This window comes from Arachis hypogaea, chromosome 11 (genome assembly GCF_003086295.3).
Source record: "Arachis hypogaea cultivar Tifrunner chromosome 11, arahy.Tifrunner.gnm2.J5K5, whole genome shotgun sequence".
NCBI lineage: Eukaryota > Viridiplantae > Streptophyta > Magnoliopsida > Fabales > Fabaceae > Arachis > Arachis hypogaea.
This window is the reverse complement of record NC_092046.1, coordinates 126909900-126928811: the sequence shown is the minus strand read 5'-3', so window position 1 is coordinate 126928811 and position 18912 is coordinate 126909900. Positions and strand designations below refer to the sequence as shown.

Genomic DNA, 18912 nt, shown 5'->3' with positions numbered 1-18912 from the left:
AGAGTTTCATTCAGAGGGGTAGGTTTTGTAATTGCTTTTGTATGTAATACAACAATGTATTATTAATATGAAGTATGTGAATGTGTTGTTTGTTCTTGTAGAAAAAGTTATAAGTTTTAGTAAAACCATCGATAGGTTTACGCATAAAGGCTCAATATTAAATAGATAATAAAAGGAATTAGGTTAGTAACGCCTTACTTTTGGTACGATCATGAGGTGCTAAAAGTTAGGGTGTTACATTCACTGTAAAAGAATTAAAAAGAAATGGCTAGATAATTCTGTGTAGTTGTTAGGGGAGAACTAGTTTCAGTTGTTTGTTACTCGCTAAGCAGCTAAGATCTTAACAAAATTTAAATGAGAGATTATTTGATGTAATAGAGATTTAATAAAATTTATTGTATCAAAAAAGTTAAATCGAGATTATAGTTATTATCAAAGTTGCAAAAATCGAACCGGTCAATAAACCAATCGAATGACTGGTTTAATAGTCTAATAGTCTAACCAGATTCAAACCATGATCGAACCGATTTAATTAAATATAAAATAAAATTTAATATTTCATAATTTCATATAATAACTTTTCTTTTGAGCTTGTTTGGAAAGTATTTAAGTGTAAGAAAAGAATTCTATTTTCTTTAAGAAAAGAATTCATTTCTATTTGAAAGTCAATTCCATTGTTTGGAATGACTTTAATATACTAATAGAATAGAATGCAATTTCTTAGTTTGGAATAACTCTTACATGAGTTAAATTTTCTTCTTTTACAATTTTGTCCTTAACAAAATTATTTTATTAAACATTCACTTATTTAAATAAGGATATTTTTTACATTTGACATGTTAAGTTAAATTGACGTGAGAATTAATTTTAAAATCAAACCTTTTTTGGCCTAATTTGTAAATAAGGAAAAAGTGAGAATTGAAATTCGCAAAGGAGTTTAAATCATTCCTTTGTATTTATTCCAAAACAAGGAGAAACATTCTAATTCTTGAATGAATTTTAATTCATAGGTTTTCAAACAAGCTCGTTTATATTTCGCTCACTCACTACAATCACATGCACAGACAGTGAGAAAAGGCTAAAAAATACAAACACAAAAATAAACATTCAATCTTGGGATTTTTTTCCGAAATAAACAAAAAAATTTTATTTCCTAAAACAAATTATTCCAACTTTAGATACCACTATATAAACTCATGGGACCTTCATTTTGTCGTTTTTAGAATTTTCTATCACCCAAATCTCCTTTCTTCCATCTTCATTTGTCGTGTTTTTACTGTCTTCTCTGCCAAATCTTCTGTCTTTCGATGCCTGTAAAAATTTTTATCTACTCTATCATCAGTTTCAGGTTAGTATGCTCTTTTGTTATCGGTTTTTCAATTTAAGTTATTGTTTATAACATATTTCTTTATAGTTAGAGTAACTTATTAGTTAATTGTTAGTTAGTTTAATGAGAATTGTTAATTTAAATTGTGATTAAGATGTAAATTAGTTGAATATGTAGTTAGATTAGAATATGTATGAGAAGTTAGTTTGATTGAATTATCAGTTAATTGATAACTAGTATGTTTATATACTTAGTTGTGATCATGTAGTTAGTTGTAGTACATGTTAATTAGTAAACTTATAAACTGATTAAGATGTAAGTTAGACAATTAGTTTGAATATGTATGATAAATTTGTTAATGTGAAAGGAATTAAATTCAGTTTATTTTATTTTATTAGAGTGTAGTGATGGAGCAGTAGCTGTTGGGGTACAAGCATACCCTGTATAGACTGGATCAGGTTGAGCACATAGCAGACAGACTTAATCGAGTGGTACATTTTTATCATTCTTGTTTATTATAATGTAATGAAAGGTGAATTTGTAATTTTATTTGTTGATCTTATTTTTTTAACTTGTTTATTTTGTTCGTTAGGTGTCTCGAATCTTACGCACCAGACGATAGCAAATTAGGTCATATCTCAGACGAGCTGGGTTTGAGTATGTGGCGCACATGGTGGAGTTCGAGCATGATTTGCCATTGGCGTCAGCATTGATTGAGAGATGGAGACCTGAGTCCCATACGTTTCATCTGCCATGCGGGGAGATGAATATCATCTTGCAGGATGTGGCGTACCAATTGGGACTTAGGATCGATCGTGGTCCTATTAGTGGCTGCATCGGTGGGTGGGAGCAGCACCATGATGGACATCCCATTGAGGACTTCTGCCAACAGCTACTGGGTATTGTTCTGGGTCCAGAGGATAGACAATCACAGACAAAGTGGACTGTCAAACTTAGCTGGTTTCAGAATACCATTTGCGGAGATGTGGAGGAGGACCCGACCGAGGAGCGCCTGTTGTGCTACACCAGAGGGTATATCATGCAGGTGATCAGGGGTATCCTAATCCCAGACGCATCTGACTCTCGAGTACATATCAGGTGGCTGCCCTTGCTAGAGGACCTTCATAGATGTGGCAGGTTATCATGGGGATCGGCTATGTTAGCATGGCTATACTGCCAGATGTTCGTGCCACGGAGCATAGTCAGCGCAATTTGGGTGGTTGTGTCAGTTTGCCACTCTCCTGGGCCTATCACTGTATGCTACTACTACGGCCGGATGGATTTGAGACTCGTCAATTTTCGCTAGTTGAGATGTATTATTCGTTTTTCGATTTTCTTCGTGAGTTAATGAAATAGAGTTGTGATGTGTAATCATTTGCGGTATATTAGGTGGGTTGAGTACCATCCGGATAATGCCAAAGGCGAGAACAAGCTTAGACATTACAGACGTGAGTTGAATGGGATCGGCATCCTCTACATAAGTGATAAATATTTAAGAATTGTAATTTCATATTAATTAACTTTGAAACTTTTATATGATACGTCTTACGTTTTGTGAACAGGTTGACTGGATGCCATACACTAACCTACAGCTGCAGGGTGTAGTTTGATGTGTGGAAAACGATCCAACACAAAATTCACCGGCAAGTGTACCGGGTCACATCAAGTAATAATAACTCACATGACTGAGGTCGATCCCACAGGGATTGAAGGATTGAGCAATTTTAGTTAAGTGGTTGATTTAGTCAAGCAAACAAGTGTTGATTTGAGTGATTTGTATTCAACAGAAGCTAAATTGCATGAAATTTAAAGGGAGAGGGGTAATTGACTGTAAAATTAAAGGGCAAAGAAAGTAAAGAGGCTGAATCTTAAAGTGCAAGTAATATAAATGACAGAAGCTTAGATTGCAAGAAATGTAAATAGCTGAAGCTTAGAGTGCAAGAAATGTAAATTGCTTGAATCATAAAGGGCTTTGGGAGCTGGGATCTCAGAAATTAAACAAGAGAGTGTAAATGACAATCAACAGAGAAGTAAAAGGTGAATTCAAATGGCAGCAGATCTAAACAGAAGAGAAGAATTGCTTGAAGAAGTATAACAGAAAGTAAATTCAGCTCAATTGCAATAACTAAAAGAGAAATTGAAGATCTCAGGGGTTGGATGAGACTAGAGAACAAGTCCAGATCTCAATTCTTTCCTTGATCCAACAGAAAGCAAATTGCAGAAGAAAGAGAGATGAAAGCAGTAAATGAAAACTCAGATTCAATTCTCAATTATTTGAAATTATGCAGAAAGTAAACAAGAGAGATCTCAGATCAAGAATGAAACAGAATTTCTTCAATTCTTAATCCAAGATTCAAAACAAAGAGTAGAGAGTGCAGAAGTAAGAACAGAGAGCAAGAGAATTCAATTCTCTTCTCAATCCCCAAACCCAAAGTTAAAATCTAAAAATGAGCTCTCCAAAATGAAAATTAAAGTCTCTAAAAATCCTAAGAGTAAAAAGGTAGAAGAAAAGTAAAAAGAAAAAAAAGGGTGCTCTCTAAATCAAACTAAGGTCTATTTATACACTTCCTATTTTTGGATTTTAGAATTTGGAGTGGGCTTTTTAATTTGGTGAAGAATTGAATTAAATTGGAATTTTGGTTGAATTTTGGCCCATGGATGCCACTCCCAGGGCAATGCTCGGTTGTCACCAAGAGCACAGCATTCCCTGGGACTTGGCCGTGTCAATGATGCGTGACAAGCTTTTTATTGGGCAGCTCTTCAATGCTCGATTATCCATGAGAGCCCAGCATCCATGTTGCTTGTGTGTTGCGCACCAAACTCCCTTGGTGCTGCCTCCCTTGCGTGACAAGCTCCCTGGACCATGTCAAATTGCTAGCGCTCCTAGCTTTGGTGCTGCCTCAACAATGCTGGGTGAATGGGGAGAGCCGAGCATTAGTTTGCTGGAATGGGGTCTCAGGTTCGAACCCTGGTGGAAGCACTTCAGCGCCACTTTGCCTTGTGAAGGAAACAAAGGTAGCGCACCTCAGCTCCATGGTTCGAACCTTGTTAAGTGCAATTCAGCCAATTTTTGCTTGTTTTCCTTGCAAGGAGCGCTTCTCCTTGCTCCTTAGGCCATGGGTTCGAACCTTGTGGCCTTCACTAGCAACATTGCACCTTGAATTAAATTGAAATGGAGCCCGATAAAGTTGCTTGTGTTAACCGAGCATTGTGAATTTTGCCTTGCTTCCTTGGTGCTCGGTTAACAAGGAGAGCATAGCTTCCTTGCCTTGCTTTCTTGGCCTTGAGTAGAGCTCTTAGAGAGAGCGCTATGGCTTTTCTTCCTTCTTGTGCCACACTTTTCTTCTTCCTTAGGCCACGCTTCTTAGGCCACGCTTTCTTGTTTTTTTCTTTTCTTCACCTACAAGTAATCAAAATAACCAATCAAAGTATCACCAAATTCACAAGGTTTATAAATCATTCAAAAACCAATTAATTTTAGCTTAAACCTCATGATTTAGTGTCAAATAAAGGGTGGTTGATTGATTCAACAAAACCATGTAATTCCACTCCAAACACTTGCTTATAATGCAAGAAAGTGCATAAAACCTAATGAAACAAGTGAAAAATGCTTGAAAAGCTAGCATAAGATGACTTGTCATCATAGTTCCACCGGGGATAGCTGAGGTTGAAGCCTCGGTGGCAATTGTATGTCCGCTCCTTTGCTTTGCTATCGTCGAGTGACATCAAGTTGACCGGGTTGTGCGTCAATTCAGTGGCCTACAGCATATTCCGACCAGGCCACTAAACATACGTCCTCGTCGTTACGTAACCGATACCTAATTCAAAACAACAGAAAAATTTCTCAGAACCATGGTCTAATAAACAAAACAACAACATAACATAGACAAGTGTAATATACCTTTTATAAAACAAATTGTCATCTACTTCGGTCGGATATCTGTAGTAAATTTTTTCACTCTTTTCGTGTGTTGCTGTCTAACAAAACGCGATATCAAATTCTTCAACGTTGTTGACTATTGACATCCGGTGTCAAGTAAGTAATTATTGGTTGCCCGGACTTAAAAACGATAGAACCTTCTTCATCATACACTATTTTACCATCATAATGAATGGATAACAACGGATTGATTGGCATTGAAGAGAAAAAATGTCAACATGAGAACCAAAGAGAAGATTAAAATAATGGTATTGAGCTTGGTTCTCCACAAACCATGCTTTTATTTGCCGAAGTCAAGGTGAAGATCGTCGAGGGTGTGGTGAACTTGCTTAAAACTACAAAAAAAAAACATATCATGGTATTTAAAATTGGAATAATTTGTTTTAGGAAATAATATTTTTTTATTTATTTCGGAAAAAAATCCATCAATTTTGCAACAAACAAAACAGAACAAGTAAACACATAAAAATACAATTCAGAGCACTATGAGAAATAAAAATTAGCAGCATCATCGCTCTATCTGCTATCTGTCCCTGCACATATATTCATCATATTAACACCTCTCCCTACAACAAAAAATCAAATGTCCTCCCTGGCCATTACCAACTAAAATTCCAAGCCTCAATAATTGGCTCATTGCTAGTCAAAAAGTTATGAACCTTCAATTGTTAAAGCCTCAGGGGTTTTAAGTTCACAAATGTTATGTTTCTTTTATGAATAATTCCATTACAGAAAGCGAAACTCCACCATTAAGATTCAAGAGAAACTAGCTGCGTTTTGCATTGCTAAAAGTAATCATTCATATAATTAACTACAAAATTTGAAACCTAGTATGTAAAGAAAAAACATTTAAAATACTTAACTTTCTGGATCTACATTGCTTCTAGAAACTGCAATGATTTGAAAGGCTACATAGAATATGTGACAAATGATAATTGGATGTGTCACTACTTCAAATAATCTCTCTTTCAAGATAAGCTCTCCTTTATAAAGGACTTTGATACGTGGTTAGAAGGGCATTTTCGTCATTTTGGAGTTAAGGGGCAGAATGGTAATCTTGTCATATTCAAGGATCTGAATACTAGAAGAATTGTACCATGCCAGTCTTGGACATCAAGAAGACCAAGAGTCCGTCTCAAAAACAGTGGTGCTGAAAGGGCGACAACTCATAAGACCCATTGGGCTAAGTCAGGACAGCAAGAAGCCTAATAATGCTTTTCAAATTCAATGAGAGGCATAATTTATTATTAATTTTCGAATTTTTAGGCATTTGTGTTAGTTTGTTTTGTTGTTAGAGTTTGTTGGAAGATTTGATTTACTTCTGATTAGCTTAGTAGTATTTTTAAGGATTTTAAATTTAAATCAAATCTGATCTAATCTAATAAGATTAAATCTGATTTAAATTAGTTATCATATTTTTAGGATTTTAAAATTTAAATCAAATCTGATCTAATCCAATAAGATCAAATATGATTTAAATTAGTTATCTTATCTTATCTTTTAGCTAGTTTGTTAGGGATCTATTTAAACACCTTTTGGTGAGACAATTTAGACAACTTTGATGAATAAAATTTCCTTAGTGCTTTATGCACGTCTTTTTTAGTGTGATTAAGTGAGGTGAGTGATTTCTTTGCTTGTTGCATGGAGAAGATTGAGTGATTCAATTTTCATCCCTCTTATCTAGGTTGTCAAGGACAGGTTTTTTGAAGGTCTAGTAGGGAGTCCCTTCTGGTGACCTAGGTTGCTAAGAACAGATTTCTTAGAGGTCTAGTAGGAAAACCCTTATCTATCTTTTATGTTTTCGTTGTGTCTTTGGGTATGCCCTTTACTGAATAATTCTTATCTATTGTGATATAACCCCTAAGTCCCAAGCTATTTCTTATCAGACTTGAACTTGTGATGGGGTGCAAAGATAATCGTACATTCAATCTTAAAACAATCTGATCTTATAAAGGCTAATCCTCAGGGAATTATATTCTTAATAACAGGAAATCATCACCTGGGAAATCAAAATTTATGTTAGTATAAACAATAAAATATGTAATCATTTTCACTTTAAAATAGATGACACATATAGCAAGTAATGTGGTTGTTTAAAGTATTTATGTTAGAATAATTTGTTGCGTTTCTAGAAGACTTTGGTAATTTGAAACTTGTTTGGACTTGTGCTTGAAGTTTTCTCACAATTTGGTTTGAGGAATCTGAATTTGTAACATCATGGATTACTCTACCAATGAAATAAATAATTTACACATTTCTTTTGTAGGATATTTTAAGCAATATGTAAAAACTTTGTTTCTACATCCTTTTGATGGTTTCAAAAACATATGTCACTTTTTATTGCATGCTTCTTAGTAGTCCTTATTAGTAAGAGAGAAAGGATTAAGAAAGGATTCTTAATCATCTATATTATCAAAAAACAAAATGAGTAAAAATATGAAAAATTTCTTACCATTCTTGCTATTCACAAAATAGTGTGAGATCAATGTTGAATTTTTTTCTTCGCTTTGCTTACCCTCTACAATATGTCAGAAGAGTTAATCACATATAAAAGTTTAGAACTCAAATGCAAAATAAAATACATAAAAAAATCTTTCACCTGCTAAAAGGTAAATAAATGTGTCATCAACAGTATCCGCAAATGGTCTTCGTCCACCCAACTCAACTAAAAACACAAATAATTCTAACAGATGAACATTTGTCCATCGGTTGTCCCACGATCTTATAAGACGTATGTCCTCGTCGTCACGTAACTGATACCTAATTCAAAACAACAGAAAAATTTCTCAGAACCGTGGTCTAATAAACATAACAGCATCTTAACAAAGACAAGTGTAATATACCTTTTATAAATCAAATTGTTATCTACTTCGGTCGGATATCTGTAGTAAATTTTTTTCACTCTTTTCGTGTGTTGCTGTCCAATGAAACGCAATATCAAATTCTTCAACGTTGTTAGACAGTTGACTTCTGGTGTCATCTACGTAATTATTGGTTGTCCGGACTTAAAAATGATAAAACCTTCTTCATCATACACTATTTCACCATCATAATGAATGGATAACAACGGATTGATTGACATTGTAGAAAAAAATGTCAACATGAGAACCAAAGAGAAGAATGAAATAATGGTATTAAGCTTGGTTCTCCACCAACCATGCTTTTATTTGCCGAAGTCAAGGTGAAGTTCGCCGGAGGTGTGGTGAACTTGCCTAAAACTACAAAAATAATAATAATAATAATAAAACATATCGTAGTATTTAAAATTGGAATAATTTGTTTTAGGAAACAATATTTTTTTTATTTATTTCAAAAAAAAATCTATCAATCTTGCAACAAACAAAACAGAACAAGTAAACACATAAAAACACAAACTAAAAACACAATTCAGAGCACTATGAGAAACAAAAATCAGCAGCATCATCGCACTATCTGTTATCTATTCCCGCACATATATTCATCATATGAACACTTACTCCCGTCTCGAAACAATCAAATGCTCTCCCTGGCCATGACCAACTAAAATTCCAAGCTAATTGGCTCATTGCTAGTAAAAATGTTATGAACCTTCAATTGTTAAAACCTTAGGGGTTTTAGGTTCACAAATGTTATGTACCTTTTATGCGTAATTCTATTATAGAAAGCAGAATCACGCCATTAATATTCAAGAGAAACTAGCTGTGTTTTGCATTGCTAAAAGTAATCATTCAAATAATTAACTACAGAATTTGAAACCTAATATATAAAGAAAAAACATCACACATTAAAAATATAACAACCTGCATTTTTAAAAATTTAAATATGAAAAAAGTTCTAATTTATTTTAATAATTTGGACTCCTTATTTTAGAAACTAACTTATTAAGAATAATTTAATTAATTTTTTTTAATTCAAATTTTATTTAAAAAAAAGATGATTAATGTGATTATTATAATTTTAAATTTAAAATAATCATTTAATTTTATTAGTATGTCAATAGATATATTTTTATGTGTTCGCAAAATGATTTTTGGTATCATAATTACATTTTAAATTATTTTAATCTAAAGATTTTATAAAAATTCTTATACTATTAATATGTATTTTTATTACTAAGTTCTTATTTTTATACATATCCCTATTATTCAATACGTATAATTTCTCATTTCTTCACCTTCACACACGTATACTGACACTAATCTTACTGTCAGCATTACCTTACCCACGCGTTGCATCCCTGAACTTCCCATAACACGCGTATTATCTTCCTTCCTCCAACACACATTTATTCACACATAAATCACTCTTCCCCTCAATCCCTCATTCATTTGGTAACAAAGGCAGAAGCAGAGAGTGAGAGAGCTTGAGAGAGAGACACATAGAGAACAAGCAACGCAAGATGAGGGAGGAGAAGGAGACGCTTTCGCACGACGCTGCATCTCACTGCCATTGCTGAAGCTCCCATCACCACCGTTGCCTCCGATTAGGGCAGAAAGGAAGAAGAAGAACGATGAAGGGGAGAGATTGATGGAGAGGAGGGTGACGGCCGTTTTTGATGCCGCCGATTCTAAATCTGCCCAGGACCATCATCATCGCCTGTATCACAAACCAGGGAGGAAGGGGGCTGCCTCTCCTGTTGCTGCTGCTATCTCAGTTGAAATTGCTGCGGTTTTAGTAGTGGTCCAACCAATCATCACGCTATAATTCTGCCTCCAGCCCCTCTTAATTTTGACTAAGGTAGGGGATTTTTTTTAAAAGCAGAGGTTTCCAATTATGAGTACCAATAAAATTAAATGAGTAACTGGAAATGGTTTATGAATGCTTTGTATGACTAATTGATGAAGTTGGGAATTGTTGGTGATAGTGAGTATATATGAATATGATGAAAATTGATTTTTGGGTTGTTTGGTGGTGCTATAAAAGATATGATAGATAGGATATTAAGTTTGTTGCTGTATGTGCTTGTGATAAATGATGGTTCATTATGGATTGATGAATTATTGTGTGCTCGAATGATGATGATCGATGATTTACTATGTGTATGGTTGATATTAAGCTCCTATGGAAAGAAGTTATGTTTATAGTAGTGCAGAAAAAGTATATGGTTAATTAAGTATATGTGCACTTGTGAAAAGGGTGAAATTGTGAATTTGAACTCCTGGGACTGTGCTAGTCACTTTGGTAATTTTGATTAGTCAAAAGAAAGTTTGAATTGTGGTTTTAGAGGAATATTAGGCTTGAATATAGAATTTGGTATGAAGGGTTGTTAGATTACCTAATGCAGAATTTTCTGCATAATTGGCAGCAACTTAAAATAAAAATTGAGAGCAATATAGACATGACTTACGATCCAAATTATTTTTCTATCAAACTTCAAGAAGTCAAGATTTCTCTGTAAAAATTTCAAAGGATTCGGCCAAGTGGTTTGGAAGATATGAATTTTTGAAATTTAGTGGTTGCTGCAGAAATTTCTGATTTTCTGGTTCTGCAGTATTAACTTCCAGCCACTAGAACTTTTGATTTATTTGTTATTTTGAGTTGCTTCCAAAGGGATTTTGAAGTTTGTGAGTCTATTTTAATTGAGTACAAATTTTATGTCCATAGCTATTTTGTAGAGTTAGTTATGTTTCTTGGAAGCAGGGCTGTTCGCAGAAAATTCACAACCAATTACTAAAAACAGGGTAGCACTTCCAACTGACATTCAATTAACCAAACGAGGCGCTATGAATCTGAAATTTAGTTGTTTTGAAATTTAAGGGTGTTGGGTGTATCCTCATCAAAATTTAGAAGTAATGGATTAGATTTGAATTTATTATAGATTTATCAAAAACAGAGCTGCTTGTATTTTTTTCTAAATTCTCTTTAGTGCGGCAGCAGATTTTATTAAGTTGGCTATCGGATTTAATTCTAATCCAAACGTGTAAAACTTGATTTAGACCCAAAGGATATATCCAAATTTGGCAAAATGTAAGAGCTTAGTTAAACAAAGGTGTGTAGGTTATTCCTAGGACACGTTTAAAGCTAAGCGGTGATGCGGAGGTACGCCTGGCACTTTTAAGCTTCTTGGTGATGCGGAGGTATGCTTAGCTGTAAGGTGAAGTGGAGGCATAATGGAAAGAAAAGAAAGTGGGAATTAAAGAATGGAAAGGATACTTAGATGAGAAGAAAAGGGAAGTAAAGAATGAAATAAATAATTGAGAATTATATGTTAAACGGGCCTTTCGCCAAACTGCTAAAACGAAAGTGTCCGCCTAACTGATAGCCTGAGATTGCTAATGCGGGAATGTTCGCCTAAATGATAGTACTGTTTCTTACTGTGATGCACATTAAAATGCTATTATGATGAGGCCAAACTGACACGGGTAACCGTGATGCCAAGGTGTCTAACTGACATAGTAAAGGAACCATATTCGGGGTTCACTCCGAGTAATGTCAGGTTGCGGGTAGACAACCGACGCATGAGCTCATGGTCTGCTTAGGACAAACATGCATCATGTTTGCGTATCTGCATTTGATTATGTTTGTTTATTTGTAATTGTATTGTTATTTTGGTAACTTGCTTGTGTACTTGATTAGATATTTTACTTATGCTGTGGATTTAATAATGTATTGAGGACTGATATTTGTGTGTGTGATTTAAGTATATTACTCATGATGCTAGCTTATTTAGATATTGAGGAATGTTGTTTAGGGGTGAGAAATTATTAATGTTACTAAGATTTTGGTTAAGTAGCGTTATTTAAAGAAAGAAATTTAAAACTGTTTTAAGTAGAAAAATTGATCAATTAACTATTTGCATTTACTTTGTTATTACAGAGTTCACGTTCCTACTAAGAACGTGTGACTTCGTTCTCACCCCAAATCTTTTAAAAAACCTTTTCAAAGGTACAAACGGGATAACTAATCGGAAAGCTACAGACGAATAAAAGACTTGTTTGGCTAGTTGCTTCTGGATTTATTCCCCTCATCCTTGATATTTTAAAGTGTTTTTACATAGGGATAGGGTTGCAATTGAGTTTTGTATGAACAATTATTATGTATTAATAGTAATTATGTGAGTATATGTTTATCTGACATAGCTGAGCTTGAAGTATATAACAAAATAAAAAGAAATTTCGTTTTTCTGAAAAACTATCGACAAATTAACGTGTAGAGGCCCAATATTAAATAGCTAATAAAAGGAAAGTAGATTAATAACGCCTAAGCTTTTAATACGATTATAAGGTGCTAAAAGTTAAGGTGTTACAAAAAATACTTAACTTTCTAGATCCACATTTCTTCTAGAAACAGCAATTATTTGAAAGGTTACATAGAATCTGTGACAAATGATAATTGAATATGTTACTACTTCAAATAATTTCTCTTTCAAGATAAGCTCTCCTTTATAAGGGCTTGAACTTGTGATGGGGTGCAAAGATAATCGAAACATTCAACCTTAAAACAATCTGATCTTATAAAGGCCAATCCTCAGAGAATTATATTCTTAATAACAGGAAATCATCACCTGCAAAATCAGAATTTATGTTAGTATAAACAATAAAATATGTAAGCATTTTCACTCTAAAATAGATGACACATATATTTAGAGTATTTATGTTAGAATAATTTTTTGCATTTCTAGAAGACTTTGGTAATTTGAAACTTGTTTGGACTTGTGCTTGAAGTTTTCTCACAATTTGGTTTGAGGAATCTAAATTTATAACATCATGGATTACTCTACCAATAAAATAAATAATTTGCACATTTCTTTTGTAGGATACTTTAAACAATATGCAAAAACTTTGCTTCTGCATCCTTTTGATGGTTCCAAAAACGTGTCACTTTTTATTGCATGCTTCTTAGTAGTTCTCATTAGTAAGAGAGAAAGGATTAAGAAATCATCTATATTATCAAAAAACAAAATGAGTGAAAATATGAAAAATGTCTTACCATTTTTACTATTCACGAAATGGTGTGAGATCAATGTTGAATTTTTTCTTCCCTTTGCTTACCCTCTACAACATGTCAGAAGAGTTAATCACATATACAAGTTCAGAACTCAAATGCAAAATAAAATATACAAAAAATCTTTCACCTGCGAAAAGGTAAATAAATGTATAATCACTTCAATTTTCTTTTTTAATAAAAAAATAATTTCATTAAGATGATGAGAAGGATAATAAAAATTGGCTGATAAGGGATACCCAATACAAAAAGCAAAAACAACAATCAGTTTGAAAATATTCAGTAATTTTACTTGTCCATTTCTTTTGTTAGAGAAAGTACGCAATAAAAAGTAGGAAATGAAAAGGGAATTCAAACTTTAAGTTCTTCCCTCAATCTATTGATTTTTTGTATTAGCATGACACATACAAAATCATACATTCATAAAACAATTTTATGAGTTAGATGCCAATACTTTCTGCTGCAAGTACCACCCTTTTTATTAGAGAACAAAAATACAATCATAAGTTTCAAGAAACAACTTACAGCAATAGCTACAAGCTCTTCAAGTAACTCCTCCAAGTGGCGTAAAGGCTGTCAAATAAGGAGATAACGCATGTAGTTCATTAATATTCAGAAGTATCGAAGAAAAAGTAAATGTTGGCAAAATAATGTCCTGTAAATTTGAATGATTTTGATAGGTAACAACTCACCCACTGTGTTGGACCATCAACAGGAGCAGTCAATGGATCATCATGTACCTAAAGAATCAAGAAGACATTTAGAAGTTGTTTGATGATCAAACTAAATACAAGCCTTAATGTTTACCCTGAACTACTTTCTTTTAATAATAATGCCAATAAGATCCCCTTAAAAAAATAGTACTAATATATATACCTCCATGAAAATTCCTTCCACTCCTACAGCAACTGCAGTTCTTGCAATGCAAGGTATTAGTTCTCGAAGACCTCCACTTGCAACACCTCCGCCATCCAACTAGACATGAAAACAGAATGTTAAAAGCTAGAACTAAAGAAATCTGGTACGATAGTTGGGTTCAAAGTAGAAACAGATCGTGCGTGACTCCAGTGCTCAAATGGAAAAAAAAGAGGGGTAAGATGAGGCAGGTGTACTCCAATACACAATGATCCTCATGAATCAACAGTGCATAGAAGCCAATGAACTTTTGACATTATGAATCTAAAGAGAGCACTCTGCACTATAATACACTTACTGAAATTAAACAAAAAACACTTTCGCATATAATGCATTTTTAACTGGGGAAAAGGAGTAAGAATGCATAGAGAAAAAGAGAATTATATGAAACAACTGTTGTGTTGCAAAATACAAACTACTAAAAAAGTTCAACTACAAACCTACCTTCTTTCCAGCAGGCTGTTGCAGTGAGTGTGTTATATCAGCTACCTGGGATAAACAGTAAATAAATATTTGAGTTTTCCAAGGGGAAAATGGCATAAAGAGGCAGTGGCAAGAAACTTCACCATGACCCAAATATTAGAATAATGGCAAAAGGACCTGTGATGAGTAGTTCTCTAGAGATACGGCAAAAGGAATAATGAAGTCAATCTTATTCTCATAAATTGGCAAATGCATTCCGTCTGGTTTTTTTCTTAATTTATTCGCATATTGAATATACAACAATATTATTCCTTGGGGATGATGTGAACAAAACACTCCAGTATAATTGACAAAATATCAACAGGAAAAGCGGAAAAAAATTACGAAAGATTAGAAAGTGCCATCTATGCATGTTAGGTAATGTAATTACGTCAAGGAAAACAATTTGGGAGATTATGGAATCATCGTTCTTCTAAGATATCGAGAGGGAAGTGATGCAGCTTAGAGTTGGTCATTAAAGCAACTTTGACCATATTAAAATGTGCTAGTCTGGCTGATTGTGTTCACATGGATTCATCTTATTTAATAAAGTGTAATTCTATCATCAAATAAATGGTTCAGGAAGGGAGATACCTTTCTCTCTAACATATTATAACCTTCCATTGAATAAGAAAGCATAGAGATTCAAATAGTTCATCTTAATAAGAAGCATATAATAAAACAAATATTAACTTACAATAGGGCAATTGACTTCTCTCATCCACTCCAGATTACGTGGATCGACAATCAAATCATCTATATAAAAAGGCAACAAATTTAATCAATTCCGGATTTTGAAAATAGAATGATAGAGGATAATCAATTGCAGTGCTGACATTCTTTGAACGAAGTTAAACCTCAAATGCATGTTAACAATTTTGATTATAGGAGGGAATGTGCTACGAATCACTTAAAAAAAATATATAGATTCAAATTAAATCATATATGTAAAAAGAACGTAAGATTAAAATGAAACTAGAACACATGAAAACAGAAAGCAATTCATGATATTGAACATTTTCAAAGAGTAACATCATCCAAAAGCATACAGAAGACCTCAAAAAGATATTATAACTCACTGTATACATCATCCAAAAGCATACAGAAGACCTCAAAAAGATATTATAACTCACTGTATCCAAACATAGTTCCTCTCTCACAAACCATAACATTAGGATTTCCAGCCAACCGAACCTTCTCTGCTGAATTTGCCATGACCTATTTATATGAACATTATATAACATGAGAATACTAAAAGACAGAGAATATTTATTGAGCTTAAGTAATTGTTGATTATTAAAACTTGCAACATAGCAGGACAGTATACTCACGGAAGGAGCACAAAACTGGCCCTTCTTGATGTGGACAATTTTCCCAGTTTTGGCTGCAGCAACTAGAAGATCTGTCTGCCATCAGAGGTAAAACACAAAAAAAGAAATGATGTGATCACATCTACTTAAGTTTATATTCATCCAATTGATATTAAAATTTGATGTAAAGAATATTTACTTGACGGCATAAGAATGCTGGAATTTGAATGATATCTGCAACTCTGCCGACTACTTCACACTATCAAAGAAAAGATAAATCTGTTAAAGGTAGATTAGGATCCAAAATCAAAGACAACATTATGACAAGCTTGGATGGTGTGCCAAATAATTACATTACTGTAAGACTTGTATAATTCCCGAAGGCTAAATTTAGTTAAAAGTAAAACAACTTACCTGGACGGACTCATGCACATCTGTCACTATAGGGAGGTCATATGCTACTTTAACCTTCTCAAGTATCTGAAATTATAACATAACAAAATTAAATAAGGAAGAAATAGTTCAATTACAACAAAATATAGCTTTGTCATTATATGAAATTCGGCAATTACACCGTTTTTCAAACAAGTGTTCCTACTATAATCCTCAAAATGCAAATGACAAAAACAATATATGATAATAAAAAGTAATAGAATCATGACCTTCAACCCCTCAACCATCCCTGGGCCACGAAAAGATTTTGATGATGTTCTATTAGCCTTGTCAAAACTTGATTTGAAAACCAATGGGACGCCAACTCTGAAAGACGCACAAACTCTAGATCATGTTAACTATCAACAAAGATACAAACCATCTTCCGACATTATATTTTACAAGTTTAGTTTTGATTTCTTGTCATGTGAAGGTCCTTTCCCTCTTATCCATAGCATGTGCTGTGTTGGTTTTACTAACCAACATCACTCTTAGAATTACATAGGTTCAATATCTCAGCCCACAGTGCCTGTAATGAGTAAAAACTCTTATACTAGATGCAATTCTGGGAAACAATAAGTAAAAGAGTTCCGCATTTCATGTAGTTATCATTATAGCGAAACATTTTGAATGACACAAAGTTAGATCATGTGTATTAGATAAGAAAAAGGAATTTAACTTCACACAAAATACTACAAAGAATTTAGCTGCAAACTCACGGTGATGATTGTCATGATTATACTTATTGAACTACAGACAATTTTTGTACAATTCAACTTAGGCACTACAATTATTCTCTATTGGATTTCAATCAAATCAGCTTCAATCTTTTTCCCATGAAACTAAAAGATGAAAAAGTTCCTTAATAGAGAACAATAGCATACTTAGATGTAATAGTTTTTATGTGCTTAGCCATCTTCATAATGTGTTCCTCTGATTCAATCACATTAGGACCTGCTAACAGGAAGAATGGTTCTGCAGCCTGTTAACACATTCACAGAATCACAACACATTAAAAAAAAGGGAAAGGGAGATTTTGATCGGTGACCCAAGAAAATTCATAGTCAAAAAACACAAAATCTGATAGAAATCACGAACCTTGAGCTGGCTATACAGCATTGACTGTGAATTCATCTTTTTTTTTCTTCCGAAGCTGTACACAAAAAGGGACAAAAGTATGAGAATTTTGATGAATTCAGTAAAAATGTATGAATTTTGATGCGTTAAGATGCTACATTGTGTAAAATAACATCGAGCCTAGTAAAGTTTGAAACCGTACCTTTTTTAATTAATTCCGAATCTAAACGTAGATGAGGAGAAGAGAAAAGATAGAGTGAGATCGGTCTAACGTAAGAGTGAGCACTTTGATTGATGAAGAATGGAATCGTTCACTGCAAAAGAATGAAAAAGAAATGGCTAGATAATTCTGTGTAGTTGTCGGGGGAGATGGCTATATGGAATCGTTCGGCAATTGCACACCCCTAATAATTGCAAACCGAACACCCCTGCCCCAGCCCCCAATAAACCCCAAACAATACCCACGGTACATTACATTACGTTAAATTTTTAGTTAGTGAAACCTTTAGTACAAAAATTTCTCGCTAATACAATTTGCAACATAGTTCAGTCGTTAAATAATATTCAATCTCTATCATGAAATGAATTTGAATTCTTCAAAATTGAATCTATGAATCATCAAGGTTCTGAAAACCGAACCGATCATCGAACCGCTCTCGCTACTGGTTTACTGGTTCATAGGTTCAACCGATTCGACCGTGGTTGAATCGAAAAAACCGTTTTATAATAAAATATAAATAAACACATGAAAATATAATTATAGTCTAATGTAAGCTTTAAAATATCATTCAAAGAAAATGTTTTTCTGAATCTCTTTCAATAAACATTTACCCACTCAAAAGAATCTTAAGTTGTTATATGAGTGCTGAGATAGCAGAACCTAGGAAATTGGCTGCACCTTAGATGGCAGTTTTGCAGGTTTTTTCACTTTAGAAACCAGGGACAGCTGCAAATCAAGCTCAAATATTAGCTAAATATATATCAAAGAAAGTATGGATCATATTAACATTGGAGAAATGGAATACAGTTTGTAAGTACCTTGCTAAGTAAATCTGTAGGTGGTTCATAATTAAGTCTCTTGTCATTTGATTCCTATAAAGACAAAAGAAAGAAAGAGGGGGTAGGAATTCAAATAAGAAACATACACAGAATGATTCATTCACATCTCAAATACAAGCATAAGATTAGTACATTACCAGTGGATATACTTTGATACTTCGGAAGACACCTCTTTCACCTTTGTTCGATCGTTGCTAATAAAAGCACCACACCCAGTTATAATCAATAACTTTACTTTACTAACAAATAAAACATGAAAAATTGAACCTATTCAAAAATCAGTTTTACAAACCGCATCCTCAGGCTCTCCTCGGGGTTTGTTAGTCATTCCATATTTCTCCTGCCTTGAGCCATCGCTAGAGTTTGTCCTAGAAGAGTAATATAACCAGATAACAGATTATAATTGCTCACTTAAATGCAAAGATAATGAACAAGTCTAGAATATGAAATTGACGAAGAAGAGGAAT

General features: G+C 33.6%; 2 protein-coding genes and 1 long non-coding RNA gene across 5 annotated transcripts; 2 read left to right on the top strand and 1 right to left on the bottom strand.

The window, feature by feature from the left end:
• The first annotated feature begins 1997 nt into the window (after positions 1–1997).
• LOC140176197 (protein MAIN-LIKE 1-like) lies at positions 1998–2937 on the top strand. Its single transcript, XM_072206103.1, has 4 exons — positions 1998–2372; positions 2465–2582; positions 2717–2775; positions 2890–2937. The coding sequence occupies exons 1-4, from the start codon at positions 1998–2000 to the stop codon at positions 2935–2937; spliced, it is 600 nt and encodes a 199-aa protein (XP_072062204.1).
• A 6463-nt stretch (positions 2938–9400) lies between these two features.
• On the top strand, positions 9401–12320 carry LOC112722561 (uncharacterized). Its single transcript, XR_003162744.3, has 2 exons — positions 9401–9983; positions 12063–12320. It is a non-coding gene; the product is annotated as an uncharacterized lncRNA (long non-coding RNA).
• A 112-nt stretch (positions 12321–12432) lies between these two features.
• LOC112722560 (2-dehydro-3-deoxyphosphooctonate aldolase) lies at positions 12433–18645 on the bottom strand. Of its 3 annotated transcripts, none has more exons than XM_072207249.1 (18): positions 18583–18645; positions 18425–18478; positions 18267–18332; positions 17589–17700; positions 17408–17462; positions 17194–17291; positions 16540–16636; positions 16292–16357; positions 16077–16136; positions 15899–15973; positions 15701–15785; positions 15265–15323; positions 14550–14594; positions 14067–14165; positions 13883–13930; positions 13716–13763; positions 13176–13240; positions 12433–12750 (listed from the first exon to the last, which is right to left on the bottom strand). In XM_072207249.1, exons 5-17 carry the CDS (start codon positions 17441–17443, stop codon positions 13184–13186), a joined length of 873 nt encoding a protein of 290 aa, XP_072063350.1. In that variant the 5' UTR covers positions 17444–17462; positions 17589–17700; positions 18267–18332; positions 18425–18478; positions 18583–18645; the 3' UTR covers positions 12433–12750; positions 13176–13183. The 3 variants fall into 3 exon arrangements, with proteins under 3 accessions (XP_072063350.1, XP_025629411.1, XP_072063351.1); XM_025773626.3 differs by having other exon boundaries at positions 18285–18332; positions 18583–18640; XM_072207250.1 differs by lacking the exons at positions 18267–18332; positions 18425–18478; positions 18583–18645 and adding an exon at positions 18218–18240.
• Between the last annotated feature and the right edge of the window lie 267 nt (positions 18646–18912).